Genomic DNA, 25,367 nt, shown 5'->3' on the forward strand with positions numbered 1-25,367 from the left:
TAAATCTATTTTTTTCTATATAAATTGACCCGATTAGATCCGAAACACATAATTCTTATTTGTGATTTATATTACAACTATAATATACATGGTCATATATAATGAAAAATATTTTAATATGAAATGCTCTATTTAAATAATTTTATATTACATAAGTAAATTTATTAAAAAAATTTAGTCAAAGAATTGTAAAAATAACTATAAAAAAGATAATAAATTTAATTTTAGACTTATTTATTATATTTCTCAAAGATTAACTTGATTATTTTTATCCTTTATTAAATTATCATAACCAAACACCGGCTTATTTTATATTTTTATTTCAACACTTTCTTTTACAACTTTCTAACACTCAGAAAAATTCATAATAGAAAATTCTTTATTTTCAAAATAGATTCTCATTTTACGTCGTCTTTTATCTCGCAGCCTAACGGGCCTAAAGTAGCCAGTGTCCCTTTTAAGTACTTACAAAGACGTTTCATCGCGGTAATTGTTATGATAGATTCATACTACTGTTTTTAAATGACCGCGGAGCACCGTAACCTCCACTCTCTCTCTCTCTCTCTCTCTCTCTCTCTTCCCGTAAACAATAAAAAAAAAACAAGAAAGAACTACCAATACTTTGATTCTTCTCCTCGTTCAGATCTGAGACCTCGTCGCGCTCAGATCTTGATCTACTCATCCTCCACCAATTCTAGGGTTTAATCCTCGCCGGCGGCGAACTCGATGATCCTCTCCCTCTAAATCCTCCTCCTCGGCCGCCGCCGCAATGGAAGCTTCGGCTTCCTTCTCGAAGCGTCGCGATCCGATCTCGGTCGCGCGCTCCAGCTCTTCCTCAGGCGCTGACTTCGACTCCCCCTCCTCCTCGTCCTCAGCCGCCGTTAGCCAGAGCCTCGCTTCCATCCTCAACAACCCCCACGCCACCCGCTCCGATGCGTCCTGGTCTCTCTGGTGGTCCTCCTCCACCGTAGTACCAGATAGCTCCGGGCCGATCACCCCCTCTGTCCCCTTCCAAGAGGTCACCCGCGCTGACTTCCTACCCTACCTCTCTTCGATCTCCGATCCCTACTCCCGCTTCGAGGATGTAAGAAACCATGCTTCGAAGGAGACGGCCGCAGCCGCCGCGATAGGGGAAGGCGAGGTACGTGGCCAGGGGGAGGCGCTTGTTGCGTGCCTCCGCGAGGTACCGTCGTTGTTCTTCAAAGAGGACTTCGCTTTAGAGGAGGGGACCACTTTCCGAGCTGCGTGCCCCTTCTCACCGTCAGCAGAGGAGAACACGGCGCTCCAAGAACGGCTGACGCAGTACCTGGATGTGGTCGAGATGCACCTGGTGAGGGAGATCTCGTTGCGGTCGGACTCGTTCTTTGAGGCCCAGGGGCAGATGCAGGGGCTCAATGGGGAGATCGTGGAGGCGTGCGTGAGGATCCGGGAGCTCAAGGAGACTATTAGGATCTTGAACGGGGATCTCGTGGGGACTGCAAGGCAGGTGCAGGAGCTCAATGCTACCAGGGGGAATCTGGTGGCGCTGCAGCAGAAACTGACAGTCATATTGTATGTCAGCCAAGCTCTCTCGGCATTGAAGTTGGTGAGTGTTTGCTTGAATTTTGCTGAAATAAGTTCCATGTGGTTGATAAGAAAGTTTAAAAGCTTTAATCTTTTTTTAGCGTATGTAAGTATTGTAATTCTTGATGCAGTATTTATGATATGTTGTTGAATATATATGTAGCTGGTTGCATAGGGACAATGGTGGGAGAGAAAGAAAGGGAGGGCTTTTGAATGGCAAGAAAGTATGAGAGGAAAGAAAAGAGGGAAATATAGGAGAAATCGTAGCAGGGATGGGCCTTGAGGCTCTTGTCTTGGGCAGATGGCTAGTAATTGTAGCTGAGGTGTAGAGGGATAAGAAGAGGTAATGAGGAGTGTAGATACATGTTGATCCAATAAATATTAAACCTTGGCTCGATATCTTTTATTGCAACAAACTGTTGGAGTGGTATATGCTGCACGGCAAACCATCGTACTAATCCTGAGATCATTAAAGAATGCTGGTCTCCCCACCATACATTCGAAATCATGAAATCAATTCTGATATCAACAGAGTACTGCTAGCCTCCCCATTGTATACTCAAAACATAGAACTAATTCTGAGATCCATTTGTAGTGTGTAATTGATGTAATGGAAAATAAATTGAAGGTGTTCAATAGGTGAATATTGCCAGGTTGCTTATGTGGACCAGATGATTTTTTTAAAAATAAATGTGTTTATTAAATAGATTTGATGAGTTCAAATGCTGCAAACTTGGATTATCACCTGGTGTTCCGTGATCAGAAGTTGGCAAGTTCGAATGGGAAGTATATATAGCTGAAAATCCTTTTCCAAATATGAACACCACGAGTTGTAATGGGGAATTTTAATTTTGTGTGGGTGGACATGACTGATTCCTTAGCTGTCTGTGCACAATGACTGCCTTTTGAAACACTTCTTGCAAGGATGATTAATTGAAGTAGATTGAGGTAAATTGGGACCAATTTTTAGATGAATCAAATGTTATCTTGAAGGTTATGCTTGAAGTAATTTATACCTGTGCAATTGGTACAGAGAGGAGAAGTTAAATGGTACGCAACATAGAATAGTTTGTCAACTTCATAAATATGGAAATATAAGCATTACTTCCATGATACTTGATGGAGCAATAGTATATGGTAGAGTGAAAGATGAGTGAAGTTATGCATCTTACGAATTTATATATTACTGCTTTATTGGGCATCATGAAGTATATGATTACGATATGATATTGGATCGGTAGAAATGGGTCAATGTAATAGGCGCTTGATTGATTTATTTTCCATCTGTTTGTTATATTTGAAGTTTAATTTGTGATAGGGAATACATAATTATTTACTGGTATTCAGTTCTGCATGTTGCAACAAATAGACAAACATTAAAGGTTATGGACAATTAGACATATATTTTTGTTGAGTGCAATATTATAATTAAGAATAGAATATTCTGATGGTACAACGGATTTAAGGAAGCAAGAAAAGAATTAGGAGTTAGATCATTTTACTATACCATGGAACAAGAGTTTCCCATGGTTTTCTGTTTCATAAGTCATAACTATATTTTGGATACTTTGGAACATGAACGGTGAATTTTCTCTTTCTAAGAAGAGATGAAAGGCTATTTTTGGAGCTAATCAAGTGATATTGATTTATGGGGCATTATGATGAGAAATCGTATTCACGATAATTTACGAGTGTTATTAATACTTAATAGATGTTTAATGTGATCCTATGTTTTTTGAACAAGTGAACATCTTTTATGGACGTTTGTGGTTCTACTCTAACTAGATTTTGCTTCTTTTCCTGAAATGCTCAAATTCTGAGGTTCCCTTGAAACAGTGCCAATTGCTCTCCTTATTTTATCCCAATTTTCTTTTTTAACTTCTTTATTGGAATGGTTTTATGTGCAAATCTATTTCTTATCTGGGAATCTTTAGTTCCTTTAACTTTTGTTGTTCCCTCTATTTCTCAGTTCATTTTCTTATGATGGCATGATTAATGTACTTGAGCACATGCAGCTTGTGGCAGCAGCTGACTGTGCTGGCGCTCTAGATGTCACAGATGACTTGCAACATTTATTGGTAAGTTTACTATGCAATTGGATATCTAGGTTCTTAAGTTAATCAACCATAAATAAATGGATCCTGTAGAAAGATAGTTTTGTATTAAATTGTTTGCATTTCTTCACTCTTTTCACTTAGTTTAGCCTACTATATGCTTTTGTATTTTGTTGCCTCTGCTGACAATCTATGGTTACAGTCTTATAGATCTTTAATTCTACTTCTAGTCAGAGTAGGATAGACTTGCTAGATGCATAAATCTATGTTCTTTTTTCAACTTAAGGAAAGGGCTGTTTTGAGTTATGATCAAATAAAAATCCAGACAGTGGTAAGGGGATATAGCCTAAATGTCACAGATTGCAATCTAAGAAAATTACCTTAATCAGAGTCGGTAACAGTGACAACTTTTTTAATTTATAATATTTATGTGTAATTTCTGATACTTCCCTACATTATGACCTTGGCAGATAAATTTGCGTACCTCTTTTGTTACTTTTTTGTCCTTCCAGTTCATTTTTCATACTTTTCCATTTTAAACAGGATACTGATGAGCTTGCTGGTCTTCATTGTTTTCGCCATCTTCGGGACCAACTAGCAACTTCATTAGATTCAGTAAACAGGTATACTATATACCTATCACAAAATCCTTTTGGCCACATATTTGGTTTGACAATCGAGTCCTTTATGTGTACACTTTATATATATATATATATTTATGTTGTTGGTTTTAGTGGGGTGGGTCATTGTGAATTAAGAATATATTATGTAAAAAAACTGAGTCATGAGAGTTTATATTTCAATGTATATCTAATTGTAAAAAAACTGTGGTGTACTTTGGGAAACTAATGTATATCTAATTGGAAATAATAAAAAGAGTATATGGAAGGATTTTCACATCCAAGGGGGAACAACTAGAGACATTTTCTTATTGACTGTTGCCAAATACTGAAGTATAGATTTCTATTTTATTGTGTTGCTTATTTTTGTTTCAGCTTCGGTCTTTAAATCTTGCACTTTTGAGCTGTTGCAATAGTTATGCCATAGTGTTAGGAATTTAATGTTTAATAAAAATTTACTACACCATCTGCTCTGTCAAATATTGATTGCAATTCATTGGTTATATGAGTCATAAGTCAACTTGTTGTTTAACTTGGTAATATTCATTCTTGTAGCATTCTTTCAGCAGAATTCCTACGAGCTGCTATACATGATGCCAAAGCTGTAGACTCTATGATTTTGTCAAACGTAAAAAGAAGGGCTTCTAGCCTCCTGAATGGGATAGAGGATGAAGTATGAACTCTCTTTTCCAGCAGTTTTTACTAATAAATTTGGTTGTATTGGTATGCTATTGCTACACGTGTGTAAATCTTTGTGTCTCTCAATAGATTTGCCAACCTTTTGACTTGAATTTTGTGCATGAATTAAATAATTTATTCATTCGTAAAGAAACATTGTTACGTGATATAGATTAACTCCAGAACCAATTATTTTTTTCTGGTAATGCTGTAGTTACTTGTGAGTCTTTAGCATTTTTATGCATTAACCAATAGTTTTGCTAAATTGCTAATGACTTTTTGTAATTGAAGAAATAGTGCAAATGTGTGAATTTTAGACATTTACCTATAGTTTTGCTAATGACGGTTTGTACTTGGAGAAATAGTGTTGTTATATGAAATGTAACTGGAAAATGTGATCTGTTTGACAGACTTTGTTGTACCATTTTCCTATTGCAAGTTCGATACATGTAATTTTATAGGCTTATTTGACAGCTGATGCTTCTCAAAGACAAAAATTAGAGAACTGTTAAAGCCATCCTCTTAAGAAAGTTGAATGACAACCACTGGAACTTTATATTCCTAAAATTTACTATAGCCTGTTGAGTGTATAGTTGTAGCAATATTTCAAATTATAAGAATATTTTATGGTGATGGACAGACACCAGAGCAGTTTTAGAGTTATTTTGTAAACATTAATCTCGTTCTCTTTTTTGTTGGCCCTCTCTTGGACCTTTTTGAAAAATTCACATTATGTTTCATTTTCATGCATTTAAGGAACATACATCTGTTTTGCAGAGTATCGACTTGTTCTTTTAGAAATCTGGCTGCTATTAGATTTGCCTACAAATTGTATGCCTTAGTGCATGTAGTTTTTTCAATTTCATATGTTTTTTTATGTGTATATGGCAGTGATTTCAGTGCTTATCATGTATATGACCATACTCTTTACGTGTTCAGGTGAAAGTAGATGATGATGATAGTTCTTTTTTAAGAGATCGTCTTCTTCCTCTCATCGTTTGCCTGCTGAGAACAGTCAGTCCTGCTACCTTTCTGTTTGAGCCGTCTTGATATTTACATATATCTTTTGATTTGCTTATTATTGTTCACATTGTTGCTGCAGATTTTTAATTTTTTTATGAGTTAATATTGACAAAAATAATTCATAACCTTGCTTACTTAATCCATATATTCATTTTCATGGTTACACTAAACTCTTATGGTCATGGTATATCATGGAAGCAACCATAGTTTAGGGCTTTCAGTTTCTTATTTCTACTCACATTTATAGGAATATCCATCAGATTTGGTTCTTTCTTTAATGTTAGATAGCTTTTTACATATCAGAGTGTATTGTGGCAGTATACAATATTTTGTTTTACCTTTGCGAGATGCAATCTAACCAAATAAGCTCACAAATACTTAGTGCACACTGCTGTATTATCTTTTACCTTCTTTTATATTGTAGCTTTTGTCTATCTTTTGTTAGCGGGAGGTTGATGATTTGCATATCTGATTTCCTCCAACTAGGATAATCTTTCTGATATTAGCTCACGGCAAAAATGTTAAACTCGCAAGCTAGTGGTGCATGCTATTTTTGTCACTTGATTGATAAATCATCTCATAGTTGCCTCGAGCATGCTTCTTGCTCATTTGAGCATGTGATATACAATCATGTCATAATTTAAGACTTTTAATAGGGGTTAATAGGATCTAATATTGCTGATCCTTGGTTGAAAATCCTTGCAGTTACCATGATTTGAAGTCTTTAAATTATCTAGGACTGTTTTGAACTTTTTGATAGTATAAGTGAGTAAATGAAATGATACAATACTTCAGAACATTCTGTATTTTAGAAGTATTAGAACAAGTATATCTATATCTTTAATCTCTTGTATGATGTTCAACAAAACAGATTTTTTTTCCTTACCATGCTGAATTATGTCCTGTATGACACTTAATAGACATGATTTTGGAAGCAAGGATAACATCCTCTGCTTATTAGTTTTGCATTGTAGCTGTATAGTAGTTATGGAGGTGCGACCCAATCCCATACAACTATGTCCTTTTTCAGGCAAAACTTCCTGCTGTGCTGAGGATTTATCGTGATACTCTTGTTACTGATATGAAAGCTGCAATTAAAGCTACAGTTGCGGAATTGCTTCCAGTGTTGGTTGCACGACCATTTGATTCTGATTTAGTGGCTGGAGAGCGAGTTGGGGATCCAGATGGTTTGATCATACTGTTTTATATCTTCCATTATTATTGCCATATAAAATATTTGCAATTCTTCTCTTGGAACTCATACTCATCGTATCATTATAGCTGGAGGCTTATCTTTGGCAAGCAAATTGAGGAATCTTTCATCTGAAAGCTTTGTTCAACTTCTGGCTGCTATTTTTAAAGTTGTACAGGTAAGGTGATTGGCATGAGTACTGAATTCAAATAATACTACCCCTTCTTTTTTGCTTTGTGAGGAGATGCAGCCAAATTAATGACAACTTTTAAAACAAAAACTGTGAGGAGATATAACTAAATAGTCTAAATCTACAACCAAACATTCATGCGATCAGACATGTCTGCAACATCTCATGGAATTGTGAACCTTCAATGTCTTTTATGTATGCTGTATGCACCCAGTAGAGATGGTGCTAATTGAAGCATGTTAAAGTTGTAGTATTGGATGAGATACAGTTACTTGTGTCATTCAAGGACAAATATGTTTGTACCTGAGTACTGAAATTAAAACTTCAAGGTTCCAGCCTTCATTTGACTTGATCTTTCCTAGCATGCTAATTTGATGTGATCGATATTCATACAAACCAGCAACTTTATTTAATAATCAGCATCATTATCTCCGGCAGTAGCAAAATAGAAAGGTGAAATTAAGCCTATGAATTTATCATGATATTTGCTTCTTACGTTAATGCATAACTCCTAATATTGTGATTTAAAAGGCATACGAAAGTTACATTTAACGAGGCAGACCCAATAACTGAAAAGAAGGAAAATATAATTATACCTTGAAGTTTTTCAAGCATCTAGTTCTTTTTTCTTGTAATGCGATATGATCTTTTAGTGAACACAGGCACATGTTACTCGAGCTGCAGAAGTTAAAAGAGTTATCGAGTGGATCATGGGGAACCTTGATGGATGTTTTGGTGCTGATACTGTTGCTTTTCCAGCTTCTCATGGCTCAGTAGCTGCTGTAGTTTCAGAATTTGTCCACGAGAGTGACAATCATGTTTCAAACAGCTTATATTCTCTTCCTCGGAATTCTTCAAAGATTCCTATCTTTCAAGGAAAAGCGAATGACAATTTTACTCCAAGCACATCCAAAAACTTCCGGTGAGATCTTTGAAGCTCTAGTTTTAAATTATATGAATATATGATATCAGTCACTGAGACATATTCTGTCTTTTATGCTATTTATTTCTTTTATGGGATAATTACTATATCAATTTGCATATAAATAAGTAGTATGTGTGATTCTTTTGTTAACTAAGACTAGAAGTCTCTCCTTCCAAACATCACTACTCTTACCGCTAGCTTGTGCATCTATTAAAACCTTCTACATCTTGAGTGAACTTTTTATGCTTCCAAGAAACCAACTTGTTAGCAATGTCTTACAAATGAAAGTTGTTTCTTACTGAACTTCCAATTCAAGGAGTTAACCTGTTTTAGTTCAATTTCATAGTTTAATGGAATATATTGTGCATTGAAGTATTTAATGAACTAAATGACCAACGCATGAGGTTGGTGACATTGATGGTATGTACTTATTTTGATATATGTGCTGTTATGACACATGAAATGCAGATGAGATAAGTGATAGTTGGTACTTCTTAAAGGGAAATAAGCACGATTGGTCGCCATTAGTCTATTTACAGAAAGACCATAGAATTCCTACTTCCTATTTGCCTATGTCAGGTGAATAAATCAATTTTAGAACTACATTGATAGCTAGAAAAGAACATTGTTAGTTTCTTTTTCTGTTTATTATGCCTGTCTATTTTTGTTTGGTTTGACAGTTATAGCATAAAAAGCAACAAATATGGCACTTCATTGTTTAGATTTTGGTGGAATACTAATTGAGCTGGTTCTGTTTGTTTATTTTCCTGATATCTTATACATATTACAAGTTCAAATTCAGAAGGCATACACCAATTCACTGGTGCAGTACCTTTTGTGTATCATCTTCTATCTGAAGATGATAGAGATAAACTATCCGAAAGTCTTGATGCATTTTGTCGTGTTTCTGTATGATAGCTTTTACTCTTGGCTTTTATTATGTGAAATTGATTGCCAGTCTGCTGCAATTGTTCAAATAGCTGTTTTCTAATGCCATATTCTCTTATAACTTTTTTTTTTAAAGATCTTGCTTTATGCTAACTTGGCACCAGCTGTTCTTACAGTAATGTGTTGTGACTGTTCTTAAAATGACAATTAATTTCAGTGCTGATGTATTGCGGGAAAACACAGAAGCTGTTTTTGCTGCTTGTGATGCTGCTCATGGACGATGGGCTAAGCTCCTTGGTGTTCGTGCTCTTCTTCATCCCAAGTTGCGGCTTCAAGAATTTCTAAGCATCTATAACATCACTCAGGATTTTATAGGTGCTACGGAGAAGGTACTCTTTTTTGCGCATCATGGATCAAAATTAGGTACTTGTTTTTTGTGCATCATGGATCAAAATGAGCATATATGCTGGTGGAGTTCATTTATGCTAGCGTTTTGTTTGGCAGATAGGAGGGAGGTTAGGTTACAGCATTCGGGGAACCCTACAATCACAGTCAAAGGCATTTGTTGATTTCCAACATGATTCTCGGGTGAGTTAGATGGAAGCCAACTATCACTTGCATGCCTTTTTAATAGAAGTTAACTTGGTAGCATTATCATTCTGCTATAAAAATTTGAGCGAGTATGGAAACTATTCTACAATATTTTCAACACTGCTTCCTTTTCTATCACTATTTAACTGTTATTCTTTTTATAGATGACAAAAATTAAAGCAGTTCTTGATCAGGAGACATGGGTGGCAGTGGAAGTTCCTGACGAATTTCAAGCCATTGTGGTATCACTTTCTTCTAATGATTTGCGAGTAAATAATGATGAGCTGATCTTAACTGATAGTAGTTCAAAGATGGTTGATTCTGAGGTTTCTGCTCATCAAGAACATCATAGTCTGAATGTATCAGTTGAGAACACTGGAGGCCATAGCAACCAAGTAGCTGGGTCAACTCAAGACTGCAAGCCTCCTGTTCGGACTTATGATAATAACATGAACGAACATATTCGATCTACATCTCAAAGCATTGTGCATGGAGGCGTGGGCTACCACATGGTAAACTGGTTAGTCACCTCTAAGTTAAGAGGAGTTTAGTAGGCGCTACTATCTCTTGATAGTAATCCATTATGACCTATGTTGTTTAGTATTACCAGGTACTTTATAGTGTAAAACATAGCCCTTTAATTACATCATAATTTGATGTCGTCAAAGTTCTAATTCAACTTTTTTTTTGCTTATCAAGTTTAGCTTTAAGATGACTCTTCTTCACCATTGTTATATTTATTGATTATAGTACAAATCTTTGGTTAAAGCATGTGGTTTTTTTGGTTAATTAATGTCTTACTGACATTGGTATGTGGCATTTATTTTTTGAACTAACTTGCACTCAAAATTGTTCTTGTGCAGTGGCTTGATATTGTTAAAAATGTTATCTGAATACGTGGACATTAGTAAATGTTTGCCATTGCTGTCATCCGAAGTGGTGCAACGTGTCGTAGAAATACTGAAGCTTTTCAACACCAGGACTTGTCAACTGGTTCTTGGTGCTGGTGCGATGCAGGTATTCTAAGGATATTTCTAGATTTATTGTTATCCAACTCTGTGAGACAAAGAGGATGCTTCGTTGGTGTTATCAACTGTTTTCTTAATTAGCAATGATTTGATTAACTTTAGCAAAAATATGATTCTTAATATCTTGGCAATATATTGTACTTTGCTAGTGTAGGGATTCTATCATGTTCTTAACAGTGGGATATGTTGATAGACCTCATGTTAGTCATTAACTCATTTAACATCTCCCTTTGATGTTCTTTTCAATAACTGAACTTCTCATAATAAATCCTATAATCTTTCATTTCTTTCACAATGTTCAAGTGAGTTCAACCATTGTGCGAGATTGAAGAAAAGTGAAATAGATCTAAGGGAATTTTTTTCCCATATCAGTTGTACTGTGAATGCATGCAAATTTGCTTAAATTCGTAGCACTGATTTTTTATCATGGAAAGAACATGGGCTTTTCTATGTCGACTCATTCTCTCTGACTTCTTCATTGAGTTAGAACTTAGAAACAGTCAAGGACTCGGTCTAAAGCCATATGCTGGCACATTGTGATGAACTGCAACAATTTTGACTTCCACATTTTCTCTTGCTGCCTTCAGAGATTGTACATGTTCTGGGTTTTCTATTTGCACACATTAGATATGTTTCATTTCCATTGCTGTTACATTTCAATAGCAGAGGACCAGCTTCAGTTTTTTGTGCCACAAAATATGCAGTCTCTTACACCTCAAATTGTTGCTTCATTGGACCAATACATCAGTCTCAAACAACCAGAAATCTTTAACCCTAGTATTTGGTTTTGGGTGTGAAGGCCCACATCTGATTTATCTAAGTAGCCACAGATGAAGTTTCCTGCAAGTTATGCCCTGAAATTTGACGAAGAACTGCAGCCTATTATTATGCGCTAATTTACAATATTCAGCAATTTGTCTAGTTCCCTTCTTTATTATCAAACATTTGGTTTGCTGAGACCATTGTTTCCTCTTCTCCAGTTATTCTAGATACAATTGTGTTATTCAGTGGCGGCTTGCTTTTTCTAGCCATTATTTTGTTTTATATAGCTTAAGCAAGCTGCTTCAACAATTTTGAAAGGTATTTCTTGTGAATCTTCTCTCTTGACATCCCTGTTCGACAAGTACTTGCAATGCACTGCCACAGTCTAAGTGTTTTCATTTGGCGACAAGTCCATGCAGCGCTCAGCCTTCATAGTAAGGTCGAGTCAGCCTTCTCAGCAACTAAGTAAAGCAACAATAAAGATAGGAGTGATGCAGTCCTATAGATGGACCTTTGTCTCTGACTTTGGGCAGGGTCGAGATGAAGTCCATGGAGACGCACCCCATGGATAACTGGGCACTAGGAGAGGATCCAAGAGACCCGCCGCTGATCCACTTTATGGCGCACAAGAAATATACACACATAGCCTTCCACATCATTCCATATGCAAAGCCAGAAGTAGGTAGACTCCAGCAAGGCCAATGCTCATCTGTCTTGGGCGTTCACCCATTTGGTGTCGTGACACTAACTTCATGAGCTGTTTTCCTAAGGTCCCTTATTTGGGGATGAACACTGGTTGCCTTTAATATAGGTCAACTCGTCGCTGACCTAAAATGTCGGTTTTTCCCCTCTGCAGCAAACTTGATGAGCTCTTGGACCATGAAGTCCTCGACAGTTGTAATGCAGATTTGGTCGAGGAGGCTCCCTTTAAATTGGCACACTGCTGCCAACTCTACCTTTCGGCTCAAGACGTCTGCAACACGCTTTTACTTCCCAGGTTTTTACTCCAAGTCCACGTCGAACTTAGCGAGGAAGTCTTGCCACTGCACATGCTTCGGTGACAGCTTCTTTTAGGTCTGGAAGTAGATCTTTGTGACATTGTCTGGTAGCACAATGAATTTCGATCTGAGTTAGCAAGGCTACCAAGTGCCTCTTTGTACCGAACGGTATAACAGTCATCTGCTTCATTCAACTTCCGACTCTTGTAGGTGATGGGGTGACTATCTTGCACTAGTACATTGCCAAAAGCAAAGTTAGAAGCATCAATGTGTACCTCAAAGAGTCTAGAGGAGTTTGGTAGCTGCAACACTGACTCCTCCATCACAACCTTTTTCTGAATGAGCAAATGGCTCTGTGCACCACTTAGTCCAGCATCAGGGCGTACTCTTCTTTAGCAAGTCCAGTAGTGGTGTGGCATGAGTCAATTACCCTTGGATGAGCCGTCAATAGTAGTTGACAGGTCCAAAAGATATTGCAGCTTCAGCACTGACTTTTGACATCTCTCACTGGACGATGACTTAGGTTTCCCTTTTGTTTATTTTAGAAGTGCACCATTGCCAATCCAATGCCCCAAGAAGTTGACTTCTTCTTGGACAAAGGCGCACCTCTTCTGCTTCATGTAGAATAGTTTCTCTCTCAAGATGCAAAATACCATCCACATGTGTTCAAGGTGCTCCTCATGGGTCTGACTATAGACAGCAATGTCGTCCAAGTAGATTAGGACGAAGTGGTCGAGGTAATGGTGGAATAGCTAAGCATTCATAAAGTGCAGAAAATGACAAGTGCATTTGTTAGTCCAAAAGGCATAAGTAAAAGCGCCATATCAAGTCATGCATGTAATCTTGGCTTTGTTGCCCTATAAAAAAACCTACAAGATCAAGTTTGAGAACGTCTGATGAAGCTAACATCCAACGAATCCTTCAGCTGCCTTCTCAACTCCTCGAGATCCAGTGGTGCCATCCAGTAAGGCACTTTCGCAGGCGGCTTTGCACTGGGCCACAACTCGATCGTGTGGTCTACCTCCTGCCTAGATTCTCTCTTGATCTTTGAATCTAAGGTTCATCATTGGGCTTCATTGATAAGCTTGGAATCCTTTTTGGGTATATTTGCCTGATAACTGTGTAGGGTTTGGGCTTAGCTAAACAGGTCCTAAGCAGCCTTCTTATCTGGCATTTTAGTGTCTTACTTCTTATTAGGACAAGAAGTATTTTGTGTTGTTATTGGGTTTCTTCACTTATGCACCTTGTTTTCCAGCTGTTGTATTATTTTGTTTACGTCCTCCTTTATAGGACATGACCTGCATCAGTTCTCTCTTTTAAATTCCTTGGTGCCTGTTTTACTTCATCTTATGTCAATATGAAGCTGGAATCGTCATTGCTTGCTCGATCTTGCACCCCATTGATCTTGTAGGTTTTTTCCATTGGTTATAGTGCTTATTATGCCTTGATCTATGCTATCAGTCCATTCCATCTGTTTGAAGCAGTTTTATGTTAGTTTAGCGGTTTACCCATTTGCAATGGTATACTTGCAATATTCCTCTAAAAACGTAAGCTATTAAAGAACAATAATTTTTATATTTTATATTTTAATATTTTTTCTCACTCCTGGGTTTGAGAAATTTTGATAGACTTGAGAAGTGAACTTGACTTAAATAGTTGTATGCTTATTTTAAATGACAAACAAACATAGTGGGATACAAATTCAAGATCTCTGCTCTAATATCATGATAACTCATAAACTATTCTAAAAGTTTAAGCTACTAAAGAATGGTGATTTTTTTATTTTATGTTCTAATAAATAATTTTCTACTAAGGCTGTTGTAAGATTATTATGTTTGTTGTATTTTGCTAAGTATTTTGTATCTTGTTGTTATGACAAGGCCTTCCATTATCTTTGCCCTCTTGCAGTAATGACCTCTTGAAGTTGTTCATTTTGATGTATCAGGTATCAGGTTTGAAGTCCATAACTTCTAAGCATTTAGCTTTGGCAAGTCAGATTATCAGTTTCATCTATGCTATAATTCCAGGTAAATTTATTTGAATATGCATCCATGACATCTAGCATGATACTTTGATTTTATCATTGTTAATCTAATTACACAAGTACAATTGAGTTTACCTGTAATTGGTGTCTTATAACTGTGAGTGCTTGTCCACTGCATATATCGACATTCACATATCTATATTTATGTACACATTTACTCTTTTGTGTATTCACATGCATATGCATATGCATATGGATGCATAAATAAAGCATATACTATATGTAGTATGTACAATATAGTACATATGCATATGTATGCACATATATTTTGTATGTATGCTTATATATGCACATATGCTTATATGTTTACATATACATACACGCATACATAACATAATACAGTCTACATAAGTATATGTATATAGGTATCCATACATAGACACATTTATGGAAGGATAAACCACAAGTGGTGAATTTCATTAAGTTGACTAAAATCTTGGACCAGGTCATTTAATTTGACAAGTCAGATATTAAGAGAATATAGGTATCCTCAATCTCCTGATGACTACTCCTTCAATTACAAGTCCAAGATAATTGAAGTAATAAAATCATAGTTAGTTCTATTGATGCATGTCCTGTTGTATAATAGTGGGGCAAAGCTGTGAAGGTTAATGATTATTTATGTAAGTCGTTCTTCAGATACAATAACAACAATCAGCCTTTAGCCCCAACTATCTTGTGGTCTGTGACATGAATGTTTTTTCCTCCATTCATCTTTTAGTACATCTTGCAACTCCTTTACATGATTAGTTAGTAGATGAAGTGAATTTGGAATGTGAAATATTTATTGTAAAATACATGAGTTTCAAATTAAATTTTGGTGTGGTTGAGGTCATGTCTGAATTCCAGATGGACTAGTAGGAATATTTGTTGATGCATTTCATTGAATAATTCTCCCTTCACCCCATCCCAATGATTAAGTTTGGAAAGTTCCAATACGACAAAAGAAACATGAAGAATGCTACATGCCTACACCTGACTAATCATGAATCATGATTACGAGCTTCTAAACTATGCTACTGTTATCTAGATATGTAATTTTAGTTTTTTCTGTTATATTTCAATATTTAGCTAAATGAGTTTTTTAAAATCATGGAGCTTAATTGAGAGTCCTTTTGAAGTTTGATTGTGAAACTCTACAAGTCTATGTTGCTCATCATGGGCTTTAATATGAACTTGCAAATTACAAGATTAGTATTTCTGTACAGTGGCATATACAGCAAAGGTTCACTTATTAAGTTATTTTACATTTAAGATATCTGACCCTGTTTGCATCATAACATTGATCATATTATTTTCAGTTTGAGATCAGTGATTTCTGATTAATCTGTTTATTCTTACTATATTAGTCTTTTTCTACTGCTTACCTATCATATATAGAATATTTTGCTGATTCTTATATAATTTGCTGTTCATGTTATTGAAGATATTCGACGTGTTCTTTTCCTTAAAATACCCGAGGCTCGTAAACCACTACTGATGTCTGAGGTTGATAGAGTAGCTCAGGTATGATGTCTGGAATTTTTTTACAGCTCTTTGTCCTTTTCTGTATAGATGAGATGCTTTCTTTGTTTAACTTTAGAATTGTTAATCATACTGTTATCTCGTTCATGACTCTGGTCTTTGCAACTTGCAAGCATGTATTTCTCCCCACTTCTCCTTTCCTCCTGATTCTTTTGTTTAACACCTCGACAGATGCATATTTGTCGTTCTACAATGTTATTAACCCTAATTACTCATCATAAATACCATTTGCTAGTCCATATTTGACTTGACCGAGGACAATATCTCAGTTTATGCTTGTGGGGTTTTGTGATTACCTATGAAAGGACATTGGATCATTCAGAAGTAGACGAGTTGCTCCATTTGTCGTGTTCTTAAAAACAATAGGTTTCTTAAGGGTATCTATTATCCATTTTTACAACATCCATTTCTTCTCACTATTGTCTTCAACAGCTGTGCATGACTTATATTATGATTATTATCTGGTCAGTTTGCACACACTTGGGTTGTATTTTGCTGATTGTGCTATATTTTGACATTCTAAACTTGTTGCGGTAGATGTTGCATTTGCTTTAGCTAAAGTGTCTTAAGTTTTGGGCTATGAATGGCTGGATAGCTGGTTATGTCATAATTGAGTCATGGATATTTGGTATTCATTATACAATATCCTCGATGAAATAGATTGTGGTTACTTGTCAAAAATTTCTGATCTAGCTGCTCAGAATGAATTGCTTGGCTATTCATTTACAAGATATTGGCAACAGCCATGAATGGATCGTGTGTTCAAGTCGGCATCCCAAAGGCACAGCAAAGATACAGTATCTTTTAGTTTTTTTTTTCCCATTTTGGTGGAATCAGTACATTACAACTAAATATGTCATTTCTACTTGAACTGTCAGTTTCTTGAGGAATTATTGTATAACAGCTCCTTTGTAATCTATCTCTATTATTTCTTAGCATCAACTTCAGTTCATATCAGATCAAATTGACATGGCATATCTTGCACCCACCCTCAGCATTGCAGTTGATTTGGAAGCGTCTTGAAGAGTTCCTTCATACTTTTTCCTCTAAATTTTTACAGGATTACAAAATTCACCGAGATGAGATACATACAAAGCTGGTTCAGATAATGAGGGAAAGATTGCTTGCAAATCTGCGCAAGCTGCCCCAAATTGTTGAAGGTTGGAATGTACCAGAGGATAATGATTTACAGCCAAGTCAGTTTGCTAAATCGGTCACCAAGGTATTTACCTGCTTAACTGGCTCTTAATTCTGTATTTTGCTACTAATTTTTATCTTCTGCTTAAATTTCCTTTGCAGGATATATACCAATATACTTCTATCCTGTCATTTCACAAAATGTTATTCTAGCATCATACACTCTATTTGTCTTTTATACGTCATGGATGGAAATAAGAAAGGACATCGGAATATGCTCCTGTAATATTACATTGGAAAAGCATTTAATAACTTTGAACTCGTTTCAGAATGGAAAAAATTCATAGCGGACCAAGAGGAATCCTTTTTAACCTCAAAATGAGGATACATATGTTACTTTTACACGTAGCTGAAGGGCTGATCTCATCCCTAATACTTAGGTCAGAATCTGAAAATCGAGCGGCATGTAGTTGTTGATATAGTTTTGCAGGATCAATCTGGATCAAATAGGCAAGTCATCTGCTTATACGAGTCAACGTGACTGATTAAGATTGTTGGCCTTTGTTTAGGTCATGCTTAGTAGTTAATACTTACACTCAGCGGTTAGTACCACTTAGAGAGTATGAAGAAAGGAAGGGGATAAGAAAGAATCGCCCTTTTATATGGGGAATGTCTGACACAGGATAAGTGGTCCTGCTGGAATCCTATGGATGAACTAAGGATGGCCTCTCTCTCATTCTTTTATTCCCAGTAGTTAGCAGTATCTAATGTTTATATGTCACATGGTTTATCAATCTTGATGATTATTATCCTAATACTAATTTTCAAAGCATGCAAATTCATTTGTAACTGTGGGTTTGAACTCTTAAAGTTGGCTTTTCAAGGCTGTAACCTTGCTTTTCAAAGCTGACCTCTGTTGTAAATTAGAGTGTGCACGAAAAGCTGGATGTAGTGGCGTAATTCTAGTAGAGTCAAGGTGGTGGCCATGTTAATTGGCCTCTAGTCTGCTAGTATAAATGTTAGCATTACAACAGAGAAAAGGAGAAAGTAGATGGCTCATGGCTTTTTAAAGCAAGTTCTGTCTTATCTAGATAGTGTTATGCTGGATTGTCTCTGTACATCAGTTGATTTGTTGGAGGTCTGACAAGTAATGTTGCCTACACTGATGTAAGATACCTATGTTTAATGGCGATCTGCATTAAGGACAACTTATAACATATTGCCGATACCCATTTTAAAGATCTTTCTTAAATCAAGTACTTTTACAAAAGGACTGCTCTTGTAAAATGTAAATCTCTCTTTTGATACCTGTTACTTGTATTTTCCAATTTCCAGATACTCTTTTGAAGTCTGTTTCTTTTCATGTATTGAAGGTCATATTCTTGGTTTTTGTACTTCTTATGTATATATGTTAAATGGGAAGCAAGGATTTTCATGTCTGAGACATGGGGTATGTCACTGTCAACCTTGGCTCAACAAAATATGTATTGCCGACACATATCATGCCGAGCCGATGTGCCGTTGGCACACTAGATGACCTTCGCATGCCCAAAAGACATTTTAAACTTGTATATGCCTTAAAATAGGTTTTAGGTCCTTACGCACTAGAACTCATGTAATTTGATTCTAATCTCATTTTTTTTTCAACGTTTCCCTTTAAATTCTAAATTTTGTAGTGTAATTTGTATTGATCCAAGCACCAAAAGATAATGGTCCGTACTTCATAGGGCGCACGACATGATGTGTATTACAAGAGATGAAAAGACCCCAAATTGGATTTATTTAAGGTAAGTTATACTTTATTGCTAGTGGCATAGGTCGGCATGAGTGGGCATAATGGAGTATTGAGAATTTGAGATACTCTCCTCGTACTAGTGCCTTTAATTCATTGCCACAATACATATCGACTTGTGCCAACTGTGTCGATAATTCACTGACGTGATATGTATCAATACAATAATTACCTTGAATTTGTAAGTTGCCCTGCTAAATATGTAGGGAGCTTTTTGTCTTGTATTGTAGACTTTTAGCCATCTTTTTCTCCCTTATTGCTTAGATCTATCCGACATCTAATTTGTCGTTATATTGCAGGAAGTTACTTATCTCCATCGTATTTTATCTCAAACTCTTCTTGAGGTTGATGTTCAGGCAATTTTCAGGTGAAGATTCTTCATGATAATTATTGAGTTTTTGTTAGCTCCATTACAACTGTCTGGATAGTATTTGTTACCTGTATTGTGAATTTGTAATCCCATTTTTGTTGGTCAGAGTCTTACTGATGCGGAAAATACAATTACCTTTGGCTTAGAAATTCTGCACATTAACTACATAATCTAACTTAGCATCAAGTGCAGGAGGCTCCTGCCAATGCAGGGTCATGTTATCTAAATAGTCTAATTAAAGTGGTTGTTTCAATAAAGTGTAGGATGTTCAACTTTATGATAAAAATATTAAATTATACCTATTTTGAAAACTAGGGGTGTAAATGAGTCGAGTTCAAGTGAGCTCAGCTCGGCTCAAAATGGAGCTCGAGACGAGCTGGCTAATAGGGGCTCGGCTCAAGAGGCTCACGTCTAAAATATTAAATATTATTTTATTTTGAGAGAGCACATTTTAATAACCTAAGAACTTAGCTATAAAGGCCATCTCAAGTTTGTTAGTTTTGGATGTGGGACTAAAGTGGAACTTTATTTAAAATAAATAACACATTATCTTGAAGAATATAGTAAGTAGGATTCGAACTTGTGTCTTGGGTAAGGATAAATATACTATAACCAATTGTGCTAGAATAACTTTAGATAAATAAGAAAAACTATATATATATAGTATATATTTCGAGCTAATTTGACTCAAGCTTGAGCGAGCTAACTCCAGCTCGGCTTGGCTTGGCTTGATTAAGTTTTCAAGCTAAAAAACTCAGCTCGACTTAGCTTATTTAGAGCTTGAGTCGAGCTCACGAGTCTCACAAGTCAGCAAGCTTTTTTGACAGCCCTATTGAAAACCCTTGAAAACTGGGCACTATATGGCTGTAGAAATATTTTTAATACAACATCCCTTAAGTGCAGTATATTTCATTGTCTAATACGCTTTATCATTGAATAGTCTTTTTTTGCCCCTCTAAAGCTTCTTGTGACCCTATTTGACCTGTGTTATATAAATGTAGGTTCTTAATTTCATCATTTCTTGATAGAATTAATTGGATGTATACACCAATCATTTTGCTACTACATGAATGTAAGAAATTTATCAGTCCAAGGGCTAATACGCAACCTGTCATTATTGAGGACTTGGGGATTTGGCAATGTCAGCTTATGCATGACACAGTGTGATAGGAGCCAAGTACAGCAGTCAATAGACTGCTATTCTAGGGCATATCATGGTCTCTTTGGGTCTTGCTCAAATCTTGAAGTTCCATAAAGAGATTGGCAACCACCTGTCTTATGTATCAGAGATACAACAAAAGTGAAACCAAATTGGCTAGCCCAAAGGTGTCTAATCTGATATAAGTAAAAGCATGATCTTGGCTTGGCGTCTATCAGTGTGCACATTATCAAGAAATATTACAAAATTCTGTATTGTTAGTAGATCAAGTAGTAAAACAGAAACATCGTTGCCTGTGGGAATGTATTTAGTTGTTGGTTGAACTTTGACTATTGAGTGCCATATTTAAGAGTGTTTATCTGAAATATTATAATTCTTTCATGGAGTAAAAATGGCTAATATTGCATTACATGTTTATGTCCTCTCATCCAGGCAAGTGGTACAAATTTTTCATTCACATATTACCGAAGCATTTTCAAAATTGGAGGTCAATACTCCTCAAGCCAGGAGCAGGTTATTTCTAGACATTATACCTTTCTACTTCTAGTCTCCAGCTAAAAAAATACTGTATATCATTCTATCTGAAGCTTTTCTTTCTGTTGATCAACCAATCAGATTATACCGAGATGTTCAGCATATTCTTGGATGTATCCGCAAATTGCCTTCTGATAACTTGAGTAAAGATGACGTGCCAAATTATGGTCTTTTGGATAAATTTTTGGCCGAGAAATTAGGTCCAGAGGTTGCCCAAGAATGATCATGTAAAAGTAGAAACTGTCTTCCATAAAAGGTTGTTAAGAGAAATCAATTCAGTGATGGAAATAATTCCAAAATCCCCCTTACATGAAACGATTTTTCTGCAGGTATCATTGGAACCTCCCTTACCATTTCTATTCACTTCTTTTTTCTCTTCTGGTACAATCTTTTTGTTTATCCTTGTTGAGATGAGCAAAGAATATCAATATTAGGAAAGCATCCTTAAAAGCTATATCAGGTCAGTAACTTATCTTTGGAATTTGTGCAGGGTGCTTCTTAATCATTTGTTTATGGAGAATCTGCCTGATTCGCTTGCCATTGTTGAGTAAGATGTTAGATTACCTTGAGTTGCTATTTTCCATGAAAGGATTTTCTATCATTATGCATTTGGATAGTTATATTGTGTTATACCCTTTGCCCGAGTCAACCAGTAGATCCATTTTGGGATCAATTTCTTGAGTTCCATTTGCAACACGACAATGTATAGTATATATTGATTGGCAAGCCTCTAAATTCTTTGAAGCTACAGCTATTCGATGCATAGGTTCTTTCTCTAAGATCCTGAGCACCGCCAGACACCGAGTTTAAATGGTGGTCATGTATTAGATTCTGTGAAGGGTGTAATTTTTTTTTGTCAAAATATAGAGAATGAGATTTGAACTTGAAAAGTCAGTGTTGGCAACAAAGAAGATACTGTTGATATGAACAACAGATTGAAGGTGGACTAGTATTGTTGTTTTCTTTGTTTAATCCTGCATATTTATGTAGTAAATATTCTCTTTTTTACTTTGTTGTCAGATTGTTTAGTGGAAAACTTTTAACTTAGGATGGATATCATCAGGGACTATCAAAGGAGTTTTTCTATTTGTGCATCTGTGAGTTGAGACCATATACTGTCAAGAATACACTCAGTGGTCGAACGGAGTAAGTCAAATCTGGTTTTGATAACGAACCGGTCTCCAATTGGACAGGAGTTGCTGAAATGTACCGGTTTCCATCGAGCATAATATTAAAAAAAGTTGATCATCTCATGTTTTCAACAGGGGACTGGCTTGTGGCCTTTGGGCACTGTGTACTTTCCAAGTGCTAAAGAGTGGGAGAACTATTAGCAGGCAAAAAACCCAATGGCATCCAAACTGCACTTTCAGAGAGTAAGCTTTATATATCAAATTTCAGCTCAACGATAAATTATAATCACTAGAAGGGCTTTTAAGCACAATTGTTAACACCGAGTCTTCGAGAATTGAGGAAGTTTTATTGTACGAAATGACTTCTCCTGATATGATTCCAATGGGCTGGCCCAACCCAAATGTTCTTAACACGAGGCAAAACATGGCTTGTTGCCGGTATTGATTGGTGACAGCCGGTCTAACAGCCCCAAAGAGACTGGACAGTTACTACATTGACAACACGACAAAGATTGTAAAATTATCTCAACAAATTTTGTCCAAACTATGTCTGGATCTAACTAGATCACCTCTTAAAACTTAAATCCTTAAATAGGTACATATTTTGAATACGTTAGCTGTCAGCTCATCAACCCCCCGGAAGAAAGCCGCAAACATCTGACCAAGAATAAGACTCTGATAAAATTAGCACTTAAATATATTACAATCGAATAAATTAACTGGAGAAAATATTTATTGCAGCCAATAAAGCTAGAAAAATATCGGATTGTGATCATATGAATTATGAGGTGATTTGGCAACTAACGACTGTGCAAGGAGGTGGAAATCCACGCGTAATTCTAGAAGGTTTAGCATTTTATATTTAACGGATTTTTTGTTTAATTTTTTGGTTTATAGAGAAAAAAAAAATAGTAGGCTTTTTGATAGGCGAGAGAGAGAGAGAGAGAAGCACATGTGTTGTTTATCGCTTAGCGAGCACGAGTTTAGTCAGAGATTGTCACTCACGTGGCGTAAGACGACAATTCACGTGGACACAGCCAATCACGCCGCGCCAACTAGGACTCAGCACACGACACACGTGGAGGTGCGATGACACGAAACAGTCGACGATCCGAGTGAGCCGAAGGTGATGACGCCATGCTCACGCAGCGATGACAGGGGTCCCACTCAAAACGGGAGGAGGAGGAAGAGGGGGACACTTGGGACGATTCGGAGACGGGTTGCTGACGAGGGGACACGTGTCAGTAGCAGCAGTATTAATATCAATGGAGGAGGCAGTTGTTTGAAGGATATCTTTGTTGGCATTGCTACGTCAAACAGATGGACTAGCTCAACATTCTCCACGTGCATGTACCTACGCCCATTACTTTGCTACCATCCTGCTTTAATTAATTAGTTCAAAGATTATTCAACGAATCTTCTTCACCACTTACTAGTGTTTATATATATATAAAGTAAAAAAAAATGGATATGACGACAAAATTTATGATGCTATGTTAATTCACCACTTGCTCTAAAAAGTTTACAAAGTTATTTTAGAGAACAATTAATGATCTTTATATTATTACAAGAGACTCCCCTTTGACTGTGTTAACCTACGACTAGTGTGGTAGAGGAAGGTAGGAGCCTTGATCAATTGTCTCCGACCAATAGGTTTGAATCCTACGATTTAAAGTTTAAAGTTGGATGATACAAGAATGTTTGGTTTCTGTCCTCTTTTTTTTTTCATAGCAGCTTTTTTCTTGTCGTGTTTGGCAGTGACCCAAGATCTTGTCATCCATTTTTCCCCATCATTAATCGACGGTTGGAGATTATCTCTATAGTTTATTTTTCTAAACACAACTTAAATCTGCCATTTTTTTTTTAATTTTTATTTTTCTTCTATGGCTCGGTGAAATATACATGGATGTGCATGTTAGAATCAGTATGAGTCCCAACAAAAGGCTTGTGGACTTCTTATCACTAGTATTTCAACTTGATCAGCTATTTTTCTTTTAATCTTTCTTTTGTGTCCATCGAGCTTAATATCTATGTTCTTATTTATTATTATGTGTATGTGTGTCTCACTCAAGTAGCAGGAGCTTCTCAAGAGGTCGTCGTCCTATCTCCTCTATTTTATTATTGAGTATTATACTTGTATCTTGGAATTGTTAAGACTTTGATACCCTTTCTATATTATGCTGACTGTAGTTTATAAGTTTGGGGTTTCTCTTAATATATTTTTTTTTTATTCTCCTGTATCAAAATTTATAAATGTTACGGGCTTTCACCTTAGAAAAAAGAAATCAAAGATTTCGTTATATGTAGAATATTTTCGACTTAACAAGTTATTTCTCGATGGTGTGAACTAAATATCGTTAGTTAATTTTGGCGTCAATTAAAAATTAATGAGTCGATTAACAGTTTCATTCGATTTGAGATCTCATTAAATGTTCAGAATTTGACAGTCAATATCTATAGGGTCTGCTCCTTCCTGAACAGCAACATGAGGGTCTGAGAATTGATCTCCAATATGTTATGTTGAAATATGCACTTCTTTCCACTACTTTGAGTTGAGTGCCTTTTTCTGAGCATCCACATCTTGAATGGAGGCAGCTAAGTGCCAGCATTAGAAGACTGAAAGATTTCACCCCCTCGTCTATTTTGGTGCTTAATTTCACAAAGTTCTAGCAGTGCTACTATTCAAACAGTAACCTCTTCAGGAGATTAAAGGAACAAGAAGTAAACAGGACATGGGAGAAAGATCAAATGCAGTAGTAATACTAAAAAAGCAACCACACGCAACTTACTTTTGCAATCTTGGAGAGCTTCCTTCCAGTTAATAAGTGACGAAGGGGAGAAGAAGAACCCAAAATGGCATATAGCTGCATATGCACTGCACCTCTAGAGGAAACTCCAATCTTTCTTTCTTTGAATTCCTCTAAAGGTGCAGGTGCAAATGCAGCTATATCAATGCATTCTGACCGGAGAAACCACACAAACCCTCATCTCGAACTACTTACTACTTCAAAGCAACAAGCTAAGTAGAGAAAAGAGGAGGAGGAGGAGGAGGAGGAGGAGGAGAGAGAGAGATGGTTCTTGATTTGAAGAATAGAAGGCAAAACACACACGGGTATTTATAGATGGAAGGGGTGGGGGGAGAAGCACGAGATGCTCTGGAATTCT

General features: G+C 36.4%; 1 protein-coding gene and 1 long non-coding RNA gene across 4 annotated transcripts; one reads left to right on the forward strand and one right to left on the reverse strand.

The window, feature by feature from the left end:
- Positions 1–535: 535 nt before the first annotated feature.
- LOC140781830 (vacuolar protein sorting-associated protein 54, chloroplastic) lies at positions 536–22,166 on the forward strand. 3 transcript variants are annotated; one of them, XR_012107748.1, is made up of 19 exons: positions 536–1,585; positions 3,579–3,641; positions 4,161–4,240; positions 4,793–4,910; positions 5,855–5,929; positions 6,969–7,125; positions 7,220–7,308; positions 7,983–8,242; positions 9,351–9,522; positions 9,638–9,721; positions 9,889–10,244; positions 10,588–10,741; positions 14,458–14,539; positions 15,983–16,062; positions 17,141–17,302; positions 19,309–19,376; positions 20,971–21,051; positions 21,154–21,401; positions 21,563–22,166. XR_012107748.1 is itself a non-coding variant. In XM_073128079.1 (18 exons), the coding sequence occupies exons 1-18, from the start codon at positions 770–772 to the stop codon at positions 21,293–21,295; spliced, it is 3,039 nt and encodes a 1,012-aa protein (XP_072984180.1). In that variant the 5' UTR covers positions 536–769; the 3' UTR covers positions 21,296–21,404. The 3 variants fall into 3 exon arrangements, 1 of the variants encoding a protein (XP_072984180.1); XR_012107749.1 differs by having other exon boundaries at positions 9,919–10,244; XM_073128079.1 differs by lacking the exon at positions 21,563–22,166 and having other exon boundaries at positions 21,154–21,404.
- Positions 22,167–22,529: 363 nt separating this feature from the next.
- On the reverse strand, positions 22,530–25,287 carry LOC140781831 (uncharacterized). Its single transcript, XR_012107750.1, has 2 exons — positions 24,992–25,287; positions 22,530–23,581 (listed from the first exon to the last, which is right to left on the reverse strand). It is a non-coding gene; the product is annotated as an uncharacterized lncRNA (long non-coding RNA).
- Between the last annotated feature and the right edge of the window lie 80 nt (positions 25,288–25,367).

This window comes from Typha latifolia, chromosome 2 (assembly GCF_019914945.1).
Source record: "Typha latifolia isolate L0001 chromosome 2, TyphaL0001v2, whole genome shotgun sequence".
Lineage (NCBI taxonomy): Eukaryota > Viridiplantae > Streptophyta > Magnoliopsida > Poales > Typhaceae > Typha > Typha latifolia.